The sequence below is a fragment of the Barbus barbus genome (genome assembly GCF_936440315.1).
Source record: "Barbus barbus genome assembly, chromosome: 1".
NCBI lineage: Eukaryota > Metazoa > Chordata > Actinopteri > Cypriniformes > Cyprinidae > Barbus > Barbus barbus.
This window is the reverse complement of record NC_136729.1, coordinates 19,870,946-19,886,484: the sequence shown is the minus strand read 5'-3', so window position 1 is coordinate 19,886,484 and position 15,539 is coordinate 19,870,946. Positions and strand designations below refer to the sequence as shown.

General features: G+C 38.9%; 1 protein-coding gene across 1 annotated transcript in view; it reads right to left on the bottom strand.

Moving 5' to 3' along the window:
* LOC306869383 (D-glucuronyl C5-epimerase B) overlaps window positions 1–15,539 on the bottom strand; it is a 54,619-nt gene that overhangs the window by 7,516 nt on the left and 31,564 nt on the right. The window contains exons 3-4 of the mRNA XM_079416145.1: window positions 7,887–8,392; window positions 197–436 (exon numbers count right to left, since the gene is read on the bottom strand). Of these exons, the coding sequence (XP_079272271.1) occupies window positions 197–436; window positions 7,887–8,382 (736 nt within the window). The 5' untranslated portion in view covers window positions 8,383–8,392. The remainder of the gene's footprint in view (window positions 1–196; window positions 437–7,886; window positions 8,393–15,539) is intronic.

Below are 15,539 nucleotides of genomic sequence, written 5' to 3'. Positions count from 1 at the left end.
CAAAAAAGATAAAAATTATTAAAAGATAAATTATTGTTTTAGTCCAACTGATGCTGAACGGTATACATACTAGGTGTGAATCTGGAGGATATAGAATAAAAAAACAGAATGACGTGTATAAAGAACAAAAGAATACCAGACAATGAAACTAGACAAAATAAACTGAAAGCATGTAGTTCAATATCTGCTTCGGTACCTGGAGTGCTGAACTGTCGTACTGATGTGGCTCTGGTCTTGTCATAGACTCTGGTGAGAGAACAGCCTTTAGGGACAGTCCACGTGCTAGACCTGCTGTCTCTCTCCTCCGCCGTGTCATACACCTCCATGTGTGGTGGCCGCTCTGTCAGGTTCTTACTGTAATGACTCAGGCCATACTGAGCTATCTGGATAGCATAGAAATACCCTTGAGGGCCCCACTGGGTGGACAAAGGTACTCCTGTAGGGAGGAACCAGGTAAAGAGATATTAGAGACTGGGTGTTAAACTGAAGAGAAGAGTAACAAATATGTAAGTACACTACCATTCAAAAGTGTGGAGTCAGTATGATACTTTTATTCAGCACAGACAAAATAAATTGATCACTTACAATGTTACAAAATTTTTAAATACTGTTCTTCTGAACTTTCTATTCTTTACAGTATTTCGAAAAATAGTATCACAATTTCCATGAAATAATTAAGCAGCACAACTGTTTATCATCACTGATAAGAAGAAGAAATGTTTTTTGAGCAGCAAATTTTGAGCAGGGTGTTCACAGTGTGTGTGTGTTCACGGTGTGTGTGTGTTCACTGCTGTGTGTGTGTGTTCACTGCTGTGTGTGTGCACGTTGGATGGGTTAAATGCAGAGCACGAATTCCGAGTATGGGTCACCATACTTGGCCGTATGTCAAGTCACTTTCACTTTAAGACTGGAGTAATGGCTGCTGAAAATTCAGCTTTGCCATCAAAGAAATTAATTATATTTTAAAATGTTAAAATACAAAAAAAAGAAGATTTTTGATTGTAATAATATTTTACAATATTTCTATTTTTAGTGTATTTATCATCAGATAAATGCCGTCTTGGTGAGCTTAGAAGTGTTACACATCTGCCACTAGTTCTTGTGCTTGTATTCACAACGATACTGGAATCGAACAGTGTCTTGGACCCAAAAGTAAAATGTGATGCATTTAAAATGCTTTTTTTAAAAGAAAACAGCACTATAAACATAAATGTTCAATGCATAGTTCAAATCATTAAAAAAATGAGTAAAGTTCATTGCACACTGAGTTCAAAATTTTCGCACTTTAAAACATAAATACAACCTCACGTTGTGTTCATCCGTCAAAATAAATTCGGATCAGGTTCGATTTTCTGCTTTTTCGCATCCGTAGCATGCATTTTGATAGGAAAGGATGGGGAATGCGAAAAAAAAAAACGAAAAAAACGCATGCAAAAATTTCGGACTCAGTGTGCAATGACCTTAATGCAGGTTATTAGCTTTAGACACAAGTTTTCATACACAAATTGTTTATGTTGGTCAATTTAGGCTTCAAATTTTAAGAATTTCGAAAATTAAAACGTTTCACATTTGTGTTTTAGGATGTTGTCCGTTTTATACTGATATAGCTTCATAGCATTTTATAGCTTTTAATGTGGAGTCTTTTTTGTTTTTAACTCAACTGTGATAATGTGAAGCAGTGGTTTCTGCTAAACATAATCTTGTTTCTGGTTTCATGACTTTTACACAATTTAGATCAGACACACAATCCAGAGTACACAGTGACAAGTGAAAACATATAAACCTTCAATTAGCCAGAGATATACAAAAGACTAGTAAACACTGGGAGAATAAAGCCACTGAAGCCCCTAAGCAAATAGGGTAAACGTACCTATTAAGCTCACCAAAATCTACATTGAGACATTTTTAGTGCACAAGATATTGGTTTCAGTACAAATTCATTCAGTTATGTTAAAATAAAATATTAATATTTTAAAAGATTAAAATATTTAATTTTATTTTAAATGACGAAAGCATCTCAAATAAGATATACATCATTAAATTCAAAAAGTCTGGCTGTGCTTAATGGGTACATTTTTGTACCCTTTAAGCACACCCCTGTTACCATTAAGCTCACATCATGTTTTATTAAAAATTTGTGTGTATTTTAAGGAAATTTTTTAAAGAATAATTGTAAAAATATATATTTTTTAAGGTAAAAAGTCAATCACAAAAAAAAGCAGAACACTAAAATCAAGCAACAAGGCATTCAAGTCGATCATTTATATATTCATAGTGAAGTGTCATCTAAGCACATTTCAATATCTAGACTAGTCCACGTTCAGCTAAATAACACATTCAAAAATCAAATAAAACATTTAGTACATGGGGATGAACACAGAAACTAGCCTCATTATGAAACCTCTTGTTAAATGGATGTCAATGTATCTAAAGTCTCTTAAGGCTGGAAAACACTACATGATTTGTGCCCCGATTTTCCACAGATTTTCAGTCTGGAGAAGCTGATGCTAGTTGGCAAAGATCAGAGCCAGTCTGCAGATTTGAGTTGACTGATTCCATAGAAAATCGATTAACTTAACGTGACGGTCATCAGATAATATTTAAAGTCTGTTTATGAAGTATTTACATAGACGTTCAGTGTGGAAGAGTTTAAAGAGAGCACACTGAGCTTAATGGGAGTAGCAACAATTTTTTATTAATTTCATGTAATATTTATTAAAATCTAGGTCATGTATTAAGTTCATACATATTTTAATATGAACAACTATTATTAACAATATCTATGAAATTATACTTTTTCTTATTGAGGTCACACTGAAGCGGTGCGATTTTCGTACCCTTTAAACTCACCTTAAAAATTTATATAATTAATATCAAAATTTATAATATTATGGATGTAAAAGTATAATCCAGTAATGCCTGTGAAGTAATATGTTAGCATAGCACACAATTTTATACAGCTAGTCAGCTAACTGTGTTCTGTAGCATCTGCACTATGTTTTGGATCTAATGTAGGTAATTATTTCCCACATCCAAGTTCCAGGTTATAATATGCAAAAGTCTGAACATTAATCTCTTATTTTTACAATAAGTAGTGAAACTTGCCCAAAATAAAGACTTAAACATCTAAAAAACACACATTTAAGGGGCTCCTCTTTTGGTGAAAGTTTGCAATGATCTGATTGACTTGAAATTATTGGAGGTAACAAACATATCAATTGGTTAAGACATCAAGTAGGATAATAAATTATTTTTTGTTTTTATAATCTTATCTCATAAATGGAAGTGTGCTTAATGGGTACGTGAGCTTAATAGGTACGTTTACTCTAGCCTTGGTCTGAAAGTTGTCCATTCGGCACTGACATAAATACTGAGAGTTACAGTTCACCAGGCTTTCATTCACCTTCTTTCTATGCTTTTTTTTTTTTTTTTTTTAAACCACAGCTCATCTACTCTACAGCCTGGAATGACAATAATCAAGCCACAGGCAAAACACTGCGACCGCGCTGCTGGTTTATAGCAGGCACGAAAGGATCTATTCACAAACATACACATAAAAAACCACATGCAGGGTTAAACACAGACATAACAAGGCAATATAGATGACAAACACACCAATGAGACTGCCTCCCGCTTTCCAGGACACACACATACACACGCCGGCTCTAAGTGGAACCTGCATTAGGAGGCAGATGGGCGCTGTGGAGGCGCTCCCTGGCCTAGATACTATTCAGAGCACTCTGATCCTCTGCTGGAGGAGACGCCATCCCTCAAACTGAAGGAGGAGGAAAAAGGAGCTCTCTTTCACTGTCACCCTCCGTACTCATCTCCTTTTCATTCCTTTTTATTCTCTCTCCCTCTCTCTCCCTCCTTCAGCAGAGACTGATGAGTCTGTCCGCTGTTTCTGATAATAGCCTCTCTGCTCTAACACACTGTCGCAGGCTCATGTGGGTTATTACCTCTGAGCTCAACACAATGTTTTTGTGCCTCTGACGCTTGGGATTGACGCGAGGGGAACAGAACCTCTAATTAATCTTTGTTTTGGGTGTTTGCATGAGCAACACCTTTCAAAAAATGGCCATACTTCTTACTACAGTGAATTAAACCTTCTGAGGCGATCAAAGCTGTATTCTGTTAGCATAATAATTTTGACAGTTAAAAATACATGCTAATTGATTACCTCAGAGAGATCCAACACTGACGGACACCAGCAGGTCGCACGACCTTCATACCAGCACCGTAACATTCCTTGAACACTGGACTCAAGCCTGTTCTTAAATGTTACACGTGTTTTGAGGCAACGCTTGCTTTAATTTTCCATGGTTACTGGAGGAGGCAATGCTTCAAACCTCAGATGATTCCCTACAGGCTCCTTCATTCCTACACAGTCATTACTGCTACAGAGCTTCTTTGTAGTATGCAGAACACAGAGTGGCTACATGTAAACAGACTCAGAGTAATGGACTGGCTCTTGGTTATGGAGGAGAAGAGGCTAGAAAGGAAACAAACGTAGGGGACTGCTACGAACTCCTTTGCTTTTGTACTGCCACAGACATTGAGAAATTCATCTCAACTCACAGACAACCCAATTTTTCCACCTGCCACAGGAGATTATGGTATGAATGTGCCTCTTTGCGGTGCTACAAAAAAGGGGGTCCTTTGAATGCACACAAAAAACAAGGTCTGCATGTTTTAAAAGCTTTCACCAGAAAAGATTCGAAAGTATTTTAATCCTGAATGCTGATCAATGACTTTGCAAAGAGTGAAAGTGCTGGAAGTGCTGAATTTCAGCATTTTAAACAGAGTACTGTAGAATGCTCTCCGTTTTTGAGCAAGTGAAGTGAGCAATGGTTGGTTTGTTATGGTTGGTTAGCTCCAACCCCAATCAAACAAACCAGAACCAGCTAATCAAGGTCTTTGGCATGACTGAGGTGCTATATAGCACCACTGCCGTACAAAGAATCTGGTAAGCCCTTTACGAGCCAAAGAGCCACTGTTGGTGCTGTTTAGCACCATTTTTGTTGAAGAAATACAATGCAATATGGCACCTCTTATGGTTCTACATAGCACCATTTGACAAAGGTGCTGTATAGCACCTTTAAAGATGTGCCACAGCCATATCACCCTGCAGCCCAAGACCGGTTGCCCACTGAAGCTAAGCAGGGTTGAGCCTGGTCAGTACCTGGATGGGAGACCTCCGGTGAAAAACTAGGTTGCTGTTGGAATAGGTGTTAGTGAGGCCAGAGGGGGTGCTCACCCTGTGGTCTGTGTGGGTCCTAACGCCCCGGTATAGTGACAGGGACACTATAATGTCAAAAAGCACCGTCTTTTGGATGAGACGTTAAACCGAGGTCCTGACTCTCTGTGGTCATTAAAAATCCCATGGCACTTCTCGTAAAGAGTAGGGGTGTAACCCCAGTGTCCTGGCCAAATTCCCTCTACTGGCCCTTGTCTATCATGGCTTCATAATAATGGAGAGAGCGCTGGACATTCACTCCCCCCACCTACAATCCCTGCCGGCCCGAGACTCGAACCCGCAACCTTTGGATTACGAGTCTGACTCTCTAACCATTAGGCCACGACTTCCCGAGGCAAGTTGGAGTTAAACTCTGCAGGACAAGTTTGGTGACCCCTGGTTTACACATTTGTCATTGGTTACATTGCCGTACACTCACACGTACAAACAAACAGATTTGGCCTGCTTTGAATTAGATTTACATTCATTTAATTTAAAAATTATTCCACTTTGTTTGGCATTAGTATCCTGTGAAGCACTGTGAAAGGCTTCACCGTCTTCATTGAATAGTAATGAAGCTGTGGTTTGGAAGGCATTCTTTATTCTCCAGTATTGATCAGACTGACCTCATTTTCAATACTTCCTTAAGAAGTGATTACTTCATTACCCAGTCTCATTATAAAAGAATATAGAAGAGCAAATGGCACTGAGCGACTCTCTATTCTCTTTAGAGAGCATCACAAACTTTGTGAAAATAGCTTTGATATGGTGGTGTTAGCCTGATGTGATCCAAGAACTGGAGTGAGACTGGGATCAGACTTCTGCTCTATCAGTGTGATGGCTCGAACAGGGCACTTAACCCCGTCTGCTGAAGGACGGTCCTTGCAAAGAGATAGAGATGTAGAGAGAAGAGTGAGCCAGCAGGAAATGGTTGAAAGTAATCTGTCAGGGCGGTGAAACCGTGATGGATCACTGACACAGTAAAGAGAAAAATGCCGTTTCTGGACAGTAAAACGCCTCTGAAGGACACAACCGAGACCACCATAATCAGCTTTTTCCTGTCACAGAGTGTCATCTCTGAATTCATTTTGAAACGCTTGTCATTTAGATTCCTTAACAAAAAATGAAATGATTTTGCATTAATTTGGTTTTGCTTTTCCTCATTGACATTCACCAGTAGACACATGGGAGTCTGAGTGCAAAATTATTCTCCATTACCTTTAAGGTCATCAAATCAGCTCTTGTGATTCAGTTCTTGGCTGAATCAATCCCACTTTCATTTGCTTAATGTATAGTCCATTGAGGGTACATTACTCACTAAGAACCAGACATAGATCATTCGAGCCTGTCTTCCAGGAAACTCCTCTTGGACTGCACTAAATGACTATTAATGGCCACTAACAAGTTGTGTTAGAAATGAGGCAGGTCGCTTTGCCTCTCACTTCTCCCAGTGTGCCTCAATTAAGTGCTACTTTAATGTAACATGTATTTAGGTGAATCTTGATGAGGGAGAAAGTAACGGTGTGAGACACATTAGGAGAGCCAGTCATGAGTAGTCCCAGGCAGAATCTGCTGATTTTTCTGCTCTAATTAGGAGGGAAAAAACAAGCAGAATGTATTTAAACATGGTAAAATGGCTAAAAGAGCTCAGAATACTAGATTTTTATTGGTAGCTGAATACATACTGATGACAGTGTGGACTGAAAGTACAGTCCATACAACCTAACCTATTGAACACCAGCTATTAACGTTCATCTCAGGTGGACCAAAATATACACTAGTCAACATTTGAAGTGGATCAAAACCTTTCATAAAAGTTGTCCTAAAACCAAAATTCGTTCTTGTCTTAGGACAACTTTGATCCACTTTAAATGTTGACTACAGTTTCAGTAACTAAACTTGGTTACTGGGGGACGTTGTGGCCTAATGGTTAGAGTCGGACTTGTAATCCAAAGGTTGCGGGTTCGAGTCTCGGGCCGGCAGGGATTGTAGGTGTGGGGAGTGAATGTCCAGCGCTCTCTCCACCCTCAATACCACGACTGAGGTGCCCTTGAGTAAGGCACCGAACCCCCAACTGCTCCCCGGGCACCGCAGCATAAATGGCTGCCCACTGCTCCGGGTGTGTGTTCACGGTGTGTGTGTGTTCACTGCTGTGTGTGTGCACGTTGGATGGGTTAAATGCAGAGCACGAATTCAGAGTATGGGTCACCATACTTGGCAGTATGTCACTTCACTTTAAATGAACTTGGTATGCTCTTCAGCGTGTTGTTTTTTGATAAATTCAACCAGTCATGGTGAAGTTCTTTGGTAACAAGTTGCCTCTTGATATTTTAGCTGAACCAGTTTTTTGCAACTCTAGCATAATATTTGGTCATGGTGTAGTGCGTTAACACAGTTGACATGTTTACCTCTTGTTGTTCATTCACATTGTGTGCATGACACAGATGCTGAAACAGTCAAAACCCATCATTAAATTACGAAATAAACAAATGATCCAGAACTGCATCACTATTGCACTTTTGATGCATGTTTAAAGACACAAGTTAATACCAGGTGTAAACTGCAATTACTTGTGTTTGAACACTAAGCAACCATTATCAGAGAAGACCAATCAGAAGTGAAGAGGTGTAACCATTACCACATAACTCACCTTCCACTCCACTGATGCACTTGACTCGGTCACGCACCTCCACGTTATACCCCTCAAAGGACATGAAGACTCCGCTGGGGTGGTACGAATCTCTCTGTGCGTATACTTTGGAGTAACTGTGCGAAAACTCGAATCGATCGTAGCCGTCGTACTGCACCACCTTGCCGTACACCTCAAAGTACTTCTCCATCCAGCTGAAAGGTAGGTATACCTCACTGCCTTCTCGGCGGCCCTTAATGGTGGCATCGTCATTGATCAGGCAGTCGATCTCTTCGTAGCGCACTCCGCCGACCACAGGTGGAGGTTCGGGGGGCTGGGGCTGCTGCGGATGGCTGTCTATTTTTGGGCTTGGAGGGGGCTGGGGGTGCCGGGGCAGGAAGCGCAGCGCTTTCTCGCTCGTACACTTGTTCCACAGAACGACCGTGAGCAGAGAGAGGAGAGCGCAGATCACTATCAGGGTCTTATAGTGAACACGGGCTGCCAGACAACGCATCATCAATCTTTACCTATAATACAAACACACAAACATACATTAAAAAGCATTCTATGACAGACCCATTCTCTGATCTGAAATAACAGGCAAACAAGCAATTACATATTTATACTCCCCACACTAAACCAGTGACATTTCAGACCTAAGCTGTCGAGTAATCAGTAATCCAGTCAGAGGAAATTTTATGCATACCTACATGGAATTAATCAGAGTTTAAAAGGTCTAATCAACATTTTCCCTCTGCATGAATAATCAAACACAGAATTAGAGAAATTCAATATCTGTCTGGGTGACTGTGTACACTGTTTTGCATATTGCTTCCAAAATTCTTAACAGCAGAGGAAAAGCTTTTCTTTTTTTTTTGTTCAACTACATATTTATCGTTAGGGGTAGAACATGTAGCATTTGACCAAAATCAAGCACAATGGAGCCTGTTTCTGGATTTACTAAAACAGGAACATTTATTTTTGTATGTTACTTGTATTAAGTTATTTATTTTGAATTAGATTTTTTTTTTTTTTACATTTACATTTTCATTTTAGTTTAGGTTTCTGTAATTTTGTTGTGCCTTTGTAATTTTTTTTTTTTTTTCTATTTTCAAGCTATTTTTAAGTAATTTTTATGTTATTTTTATTTAGCTTCGGACAAGGCAACTTAAATTCAAATTTTGTTCTAATTTATGTTCTAATTCTAATTTAGCAATTTTAATTTTAATTTTTAACATTAAAAGTTTATGGAATTCTTATTTTATTTTATCTTATAATAAAAATGACTATAACAGTTTTAGTTAACAAACAAATTCTGTGGGATTTAGTCAACACAAAAAAATCTATCAAAAACAATTTGGGAATAAAAATTGAGATGTCTGATAATATTCATCTTCCTGAAATATACTATTTAGTCACATATTTTTTTTTAACTGCCCATCTACAAACTTATTTGGTAAATGTGTTTCCACTACAGTTTATGTGCAAGTGTTCTTGCTAAGAAAAAAAAAAAAGTATCCACCAAAAGTCTAATTTTGGCTTTTCCATTCATCATTTTTGATGCAATAGCTCAAAATCTGCATAATAATATGGAGGCAAACCCTGCTGGTAGTTTATGCAGTGTCTACTGTTCTTACAATAGTCTTAAACAAAACATCTTTCCTCTTTTCACAAATCATATTCTGTTGCTGTGGTTTCTGTACTAGGAGATAATCAGATTAACTTTGTAAACGTAGCTCATAATGTGAATCAGCAGCCTCCCTCTCATACCATCTCTTCTCTCTTTGGCATGTTATCTTCCTCGCAAAGAATAAAAATCAATAAGCAGAACAGCACTGCCTCTCACTACAGCTAATTACTGTGCTGGGTTTGGCATGGACAACACGCCAATGCATCATTAGCAGTCCACACCTCTGTGAATCTAAAGCTAAGTCTAAGGTCAGCGGAGAACGAAAACGCATCAATCCATCAACCCAAACAAAGTGCCACATAGTGCCAAACACTCCATATTTAACGAACTGAGCAGAAAAGACCCAGGCATGATGAATAACAGTGGTACGTACATGCCTTTAGCCTCCCCTACATATGTATTAGGAGCAAACCTGATTTCATACACTTCTGAAATATTCACTGCTACGGAAGATCAGGGCAAGTGAATCATTCTTTCTTCCAATCTTCCCGTTTAATCCTCTTTGCAGAGTTTGCACTTGTTTCACAGACCTGCGCTCCATCTCTTTCTAGTCTCTCCCCCCTTTACTTCGTCTTCCCCATGTCGACTGTTCAGAGCATGCGGAGGAGAGCAGCGTCTGACTGCACCGTGAAAGATAAGCAGCTCATCTCATTTGCAGAGGCTATAAATAATTTGATCTTTGTGGCTTTCGCAGGCAGAGTTCAGATGCCGTTACTCTGAGATTCAGGGACATGCTCGGAAAGTGCCATCTGAATCCTAACGTGGAGCACCTGATCAAGCCTCACTGATGGAGCATCTGGTTCTGGCGGCCCACCGCAGTGCAGGGTGCATTTGTGTACAAGGATAATTTGCATTCAAATCCACTAATATGCAGGAGATATGGCTGAGCTCTGTATAATCCAGAGATCAAACTCAAAACAGGAGGAACATGGATGTAATCCCTTCTCTGAACAAGTGGCACAGCGGACTTAAAGGAAAAGCACACTACGTCCTAGGAAGCATCATACCATGCTAGATTTAAGAAAATGGCTTTTCGTAGAGAGGCTTACGGCTGGTAATAGGAGTCAGGGATGAATGCGGTTTAACAATGTGCCGTCCCCACAGCTACAGCTGTGGCCGATCAGCTCCTATGAGGAAAGCAGGGTTCAGCTGATTTATTAAACACAGTGCTCTCGAAAACTGAATTCAAAACAAGCACATCCATCTCAGTAGAGCGTTCCCCATCAGAATGCTGTTAGTGCTGTCTCAGTCGCAGAGACGACCTGACGCTGGCCACGCCCCCTCTGCATCCTCATCACGCTGATTCATGACCTTCTCTTTCATCTAATGCTGGCCGCTATCGATTTACCACATCTTCAGTTGTTTCCTGCTACCTGGATCAGGACCTCAACACCCACAGCTCCCCTGGTCAATCCAAACACAGCTGTATAACTATAATCTTCTGTCACTATATACCATAATTAATCAACGGAGCTGCTTGTTCAAATAAAAAAAAAAATCTCTTGCCATCAGTCTGAAATTATTGCAAAGGCAGCTTAACATGATGTAACATTTGAGTTACAAACAAGACTCAAAACAGATAAAGAAATAATTTAATTTAGATTTATAACAGATAGTTATGACTAAATTCATTATGTAATAAAAATTATATATTCTTGTATAATTAATTTATAGTTAATATTGTTATAATAATAATAATAATAAAAAAAGCTCAAGGTCAATCAACAAGAAAATTATCACATTCAATTACATTCAAGTACATACATCTTAGGAATGCTCATATGTGCACTAATTTTTGGCAACCGGAATGAATCCAATTCTGAATCCGTACTGAAAGATCTGTTTACATGAACCCTAAAAGCTGCAGTGTGATTCACATATTTGTTTACATCTGCATCACATTCATTTCAAGCAAGACTTCAGCACATACATAAGTTGCTATGTTCAGAACAGGAAAAGCCACAGTAATAATGTCACTGGAGCTACTGCGAGTATAATTTTAGCAAATATTTAGTAAATATTCAGTCTCATCCACAGACCAGCTCATAAAACAAGACGTAAATAAACATATGCGTATTTGTATGACGTAAAACGTATGTAAAACATATGCATCATGGCTCTGCACGTGTGAACAAGACATCTGAATCCAGTTTAAAAATAGTCAGATTTCGCTGTTTCATATGCTTAATTTTTCCTTTTGACCGTAATACACCACCACCCCTTTCAATCCAATCAAACATCCATTCAGTGTGAGACCATTCGGATCAACTGAGGTGTTTAAATGAAAGCTTTTCTATCCAAATGAACCATCAAGCAGTTATACAAACATTATTTGGGTGCCTGTAAACACAGCTAGCGTGTGCATGTTGGGGGGGGGGGGGGGGTCTATTATGAAAAAGGATATATTTTTAACCATGAATACCCCTTCCTTAATACCAAACCCTTCATTCTCTTGACCTCTTTAGCACACATCCCACTCTCTATTTCCACAATACTTTGATTCTGCATCATGCATCAACACAAACAGTCCAACCCATTGATATTATCTACCTGGGCATAAAAGAAACCATGAAATCTCTAGTGGTTAATACGTCTATGGTCACACAATATATACAGTCTTACCGCCCAGCCCTCTGAATGGGTGCAATGATTGCCAAGCTTTCAGCTCATTTGTCACCACAACCTACACAGACCTGCTCCCGAGACTGCACGCCTGTCCTCCCCACTCTTCATGCAACACCAGACAATGCCGAGAGGAGCTGGAGCCCCATTTATTTATTTTTTTAATTTTTTATATGGTACAGCTTATAATGTGTGAGTTACAGTAATCACAATCAATTCTAATAAAGAGAATAAAAGCTTTAAACATTGGCTTTAAAATGAAGAAAATCTTGCCAAACAAAGTGACAAATCTAACCACAGGGTATTTACTAATGTGCATGTTTAATCCAATAGGAAACTTCTGTCAAACCTAAAACGTTTTGTGACAAGGGTTTGGCACTGAAGGAAACAGATTGAGAATCTGAGACCTATTTAAGGAAACTTAATAAGGGTTAAATGGTATCCAACCACATTTTGAAATGCCACAGGGAAAAGGATTTCCTGCTCTATTACACAGCATATTAATCACAGAATACCTCAAATATGAGCCTTTGTGCTGGCTCGTATATCTCAAGCCAAACACAGGAAGGAAAGAGGCAAGATTTTGATCATATACAATATGGCTTCTGGAAAAGAAGAGCAAGACTCAGAAGTGCAGTTACGCCCATGTTGAGGTCTTTTATCACTCATTGGTTGGCTGGAACCGTAGACGGCCGTTTGCCAACTGCATGCAAACAGCTGCACAAAATTGTTAGCATAACAGAAATCACTGACTAAATTTGTGCTCAGAACACAACCCTGGATCACGACGACCCAACTGCGCATTCAACAGCTGACAGAAGTTCATTCAACTAACAAACAGAAAAAAAAATTATGGTTCTCATATCAACTAAAGCTGCAATAAACTTTACTATCCACTTCAACATTGTATTTAGTTTTTTTCCCATTCACAGGGCCATTGTTAGCAGATAATTTTCAATAAAGTTGCATCAGAGGTGGTTAAAGTTGCCATGTTGATTAAAAAATATGAAACCATTTCATAATAATGTAGTACACTCATGAATCTAGTACAATACGATTTATTGAAGTCTATATTAAGCATGATCAAATGATCTAATTTTGGACATTTAAGTGTGCTTACATTGTAAAACTAGAAATATTGCAATATTATGCATATTATTACATTATGTGACATTCTTGAACAATTCACTTCTAAAGTTGCTTCATGGCAAAATGGTCAGGATCAGGTGGTGGCATGCTCCTTCTAGTCGAGGACACAGGACCCGCCAACAACAGCAGAAATAGTACAAGTCCAATGCCAAGGAGAAGTGTTGCCCTCTGGGAAGTGAGTCATGTTGAGTTCAGGTGTGTCAGATCTAACTAAACTCTGAACATTTCCACTCCTCTGAACTGCTGATCAGCCTCGGGATAAGTCAAAGGCAATCAGCAGCTTCAAAAGAAGCTTACTACTTATGCCAGACCTGGAAGCTAAAGGATGGGTGCGGATAAATGAAAGAAGTAAACCAATGAAACAAAAGCACACCAATTCCCTCTGTTCCGGTGTGAAACAGCTACATTATTTGGCTCATTACAGAAAAAGATATTGCCAGAGGGACATCACAGGGATTCCCCCCTGTGTAACAGATGCAACCCATAATAAGCACATTTGACAGGCTAATAATAATGCACTGGGTGTAATTTAGTCTAATTCTCATTAGAAAGGGAGTAGGGGAGAACTCCCGTATCAACAAAACGGCAGTTATAGAGGACACGCAGACATGAACGAACACACGCACAGTAACTGTGGTCAAGCCATAAAATTAGCCCTTCATTTTGGTGTAATATCAGGACAGTAGGCTCAAACCCAACCAATCAGATGCACTAGAACTGAACCTCTTTGCAGGTTTGATTGGATATTAGACTGAGGTACAGTGCTATTTACTCTCCCACTAAGATGCAAATCCAGTTTATAGCTGGAAAGGCAAGATGATCAAAGAGCAGATGTTGCAAAGACCTCCTTCTGGCTGTGATTCATGATCTAATCAAAACACCTGTTGTCTAATCAAAACAACTTTGGCTTCTACATGAATGCAATTAACCACAGCACATCCAGAAGTCGCACTAACGACAGCTGGAAAGAGACACCTGGCCGATAAGAGAAAGATTTCACTAAGAAGGATTAAAACACATTATTCCCTTTGTTAACTCTTAGTACACTAGACTATAGGTTGTCAAAATTGGGATCACCAGAAATGTGGAAATTACCTTAATATTCAAATTAATTCAGATGAATAGATTATTCATACAATATTTATTACAGATCATAACAGATATTCACAGAATGACTCCATTGTGGCATATTATGACACATTATTTAGTATCTGTAAAAAATACAAATATAATAGAAAACAAGATAAAACAAAACAAAAATGTAAATTACTTGTCAATAGTCTATTTGAACTAGTCTGTGTGATAAACCCGTGTTTATAGTCATATCTCTTCTTGCAGTGAGTGAACAGAAAAATTGCTTTGAAGGTAATGCCCCTCATCCAATTCATCAGCAGTCAGGGGATTAGAGCTGTTATATTACCAAAAAGATTACGATTTTACGGCCAACGGGGGGATTAAACACTTCTCATAAAATGAAGACAGGAGAAGCAAACCATGTGACAGGGTCATTATGACCCCCCTCCACACACACACACAAACAGCACTAGCAAACATACTGCAGTCACTCTTACACTTCTTCTAACCAGATGCGATGCAACGCAATGTGGCGACTACCAATGGGAATGATGACTGGATATAGGCTGGATATAGCCAGCTTGCATCCATCAGTACAGAGACTGCAACCTCCAGTGATTTAGTCTCTGTCAGTGTAAACAGGGCTTTATGGGTGGAAAGAGGCTGATCATCAGATCAAGCTAGAGTCAGATGGAGCGTGTAAAACAAGACAGAATGACATTCGTAAGAGACTTGCATGGATGATTTGACAAGATATGAGGCTTAAACTTAAATCTGACCACACTGTCCCATTTACAAATACCTAACAGCCCAACCGTTGTACTGACTGACTAATGAGGAAGTATAAAAGTAATTTTCTCCACTCACTCATAGCTAAATCCAGTGCCTTGTTATGTAGCTATGATCTGTAATATGTAAATTAAGCTCTCAGTAATTTAGTATCTGGGATTTGTCTATATTAAAACAAAGACAAAGTAAAAAAATCTGGGGTCAGTACTTTTTTTTTTGGGGTAAGAAATTAATACCTTTATTCAGCAAGGACTCCTTAAATTGATCAAAAGTGACATTTATAAAGTTACAAAGGATTTCTACTTCAAATAAATACTGTTCTTTTGAACTTTCTATTTAAAGAATCCAGA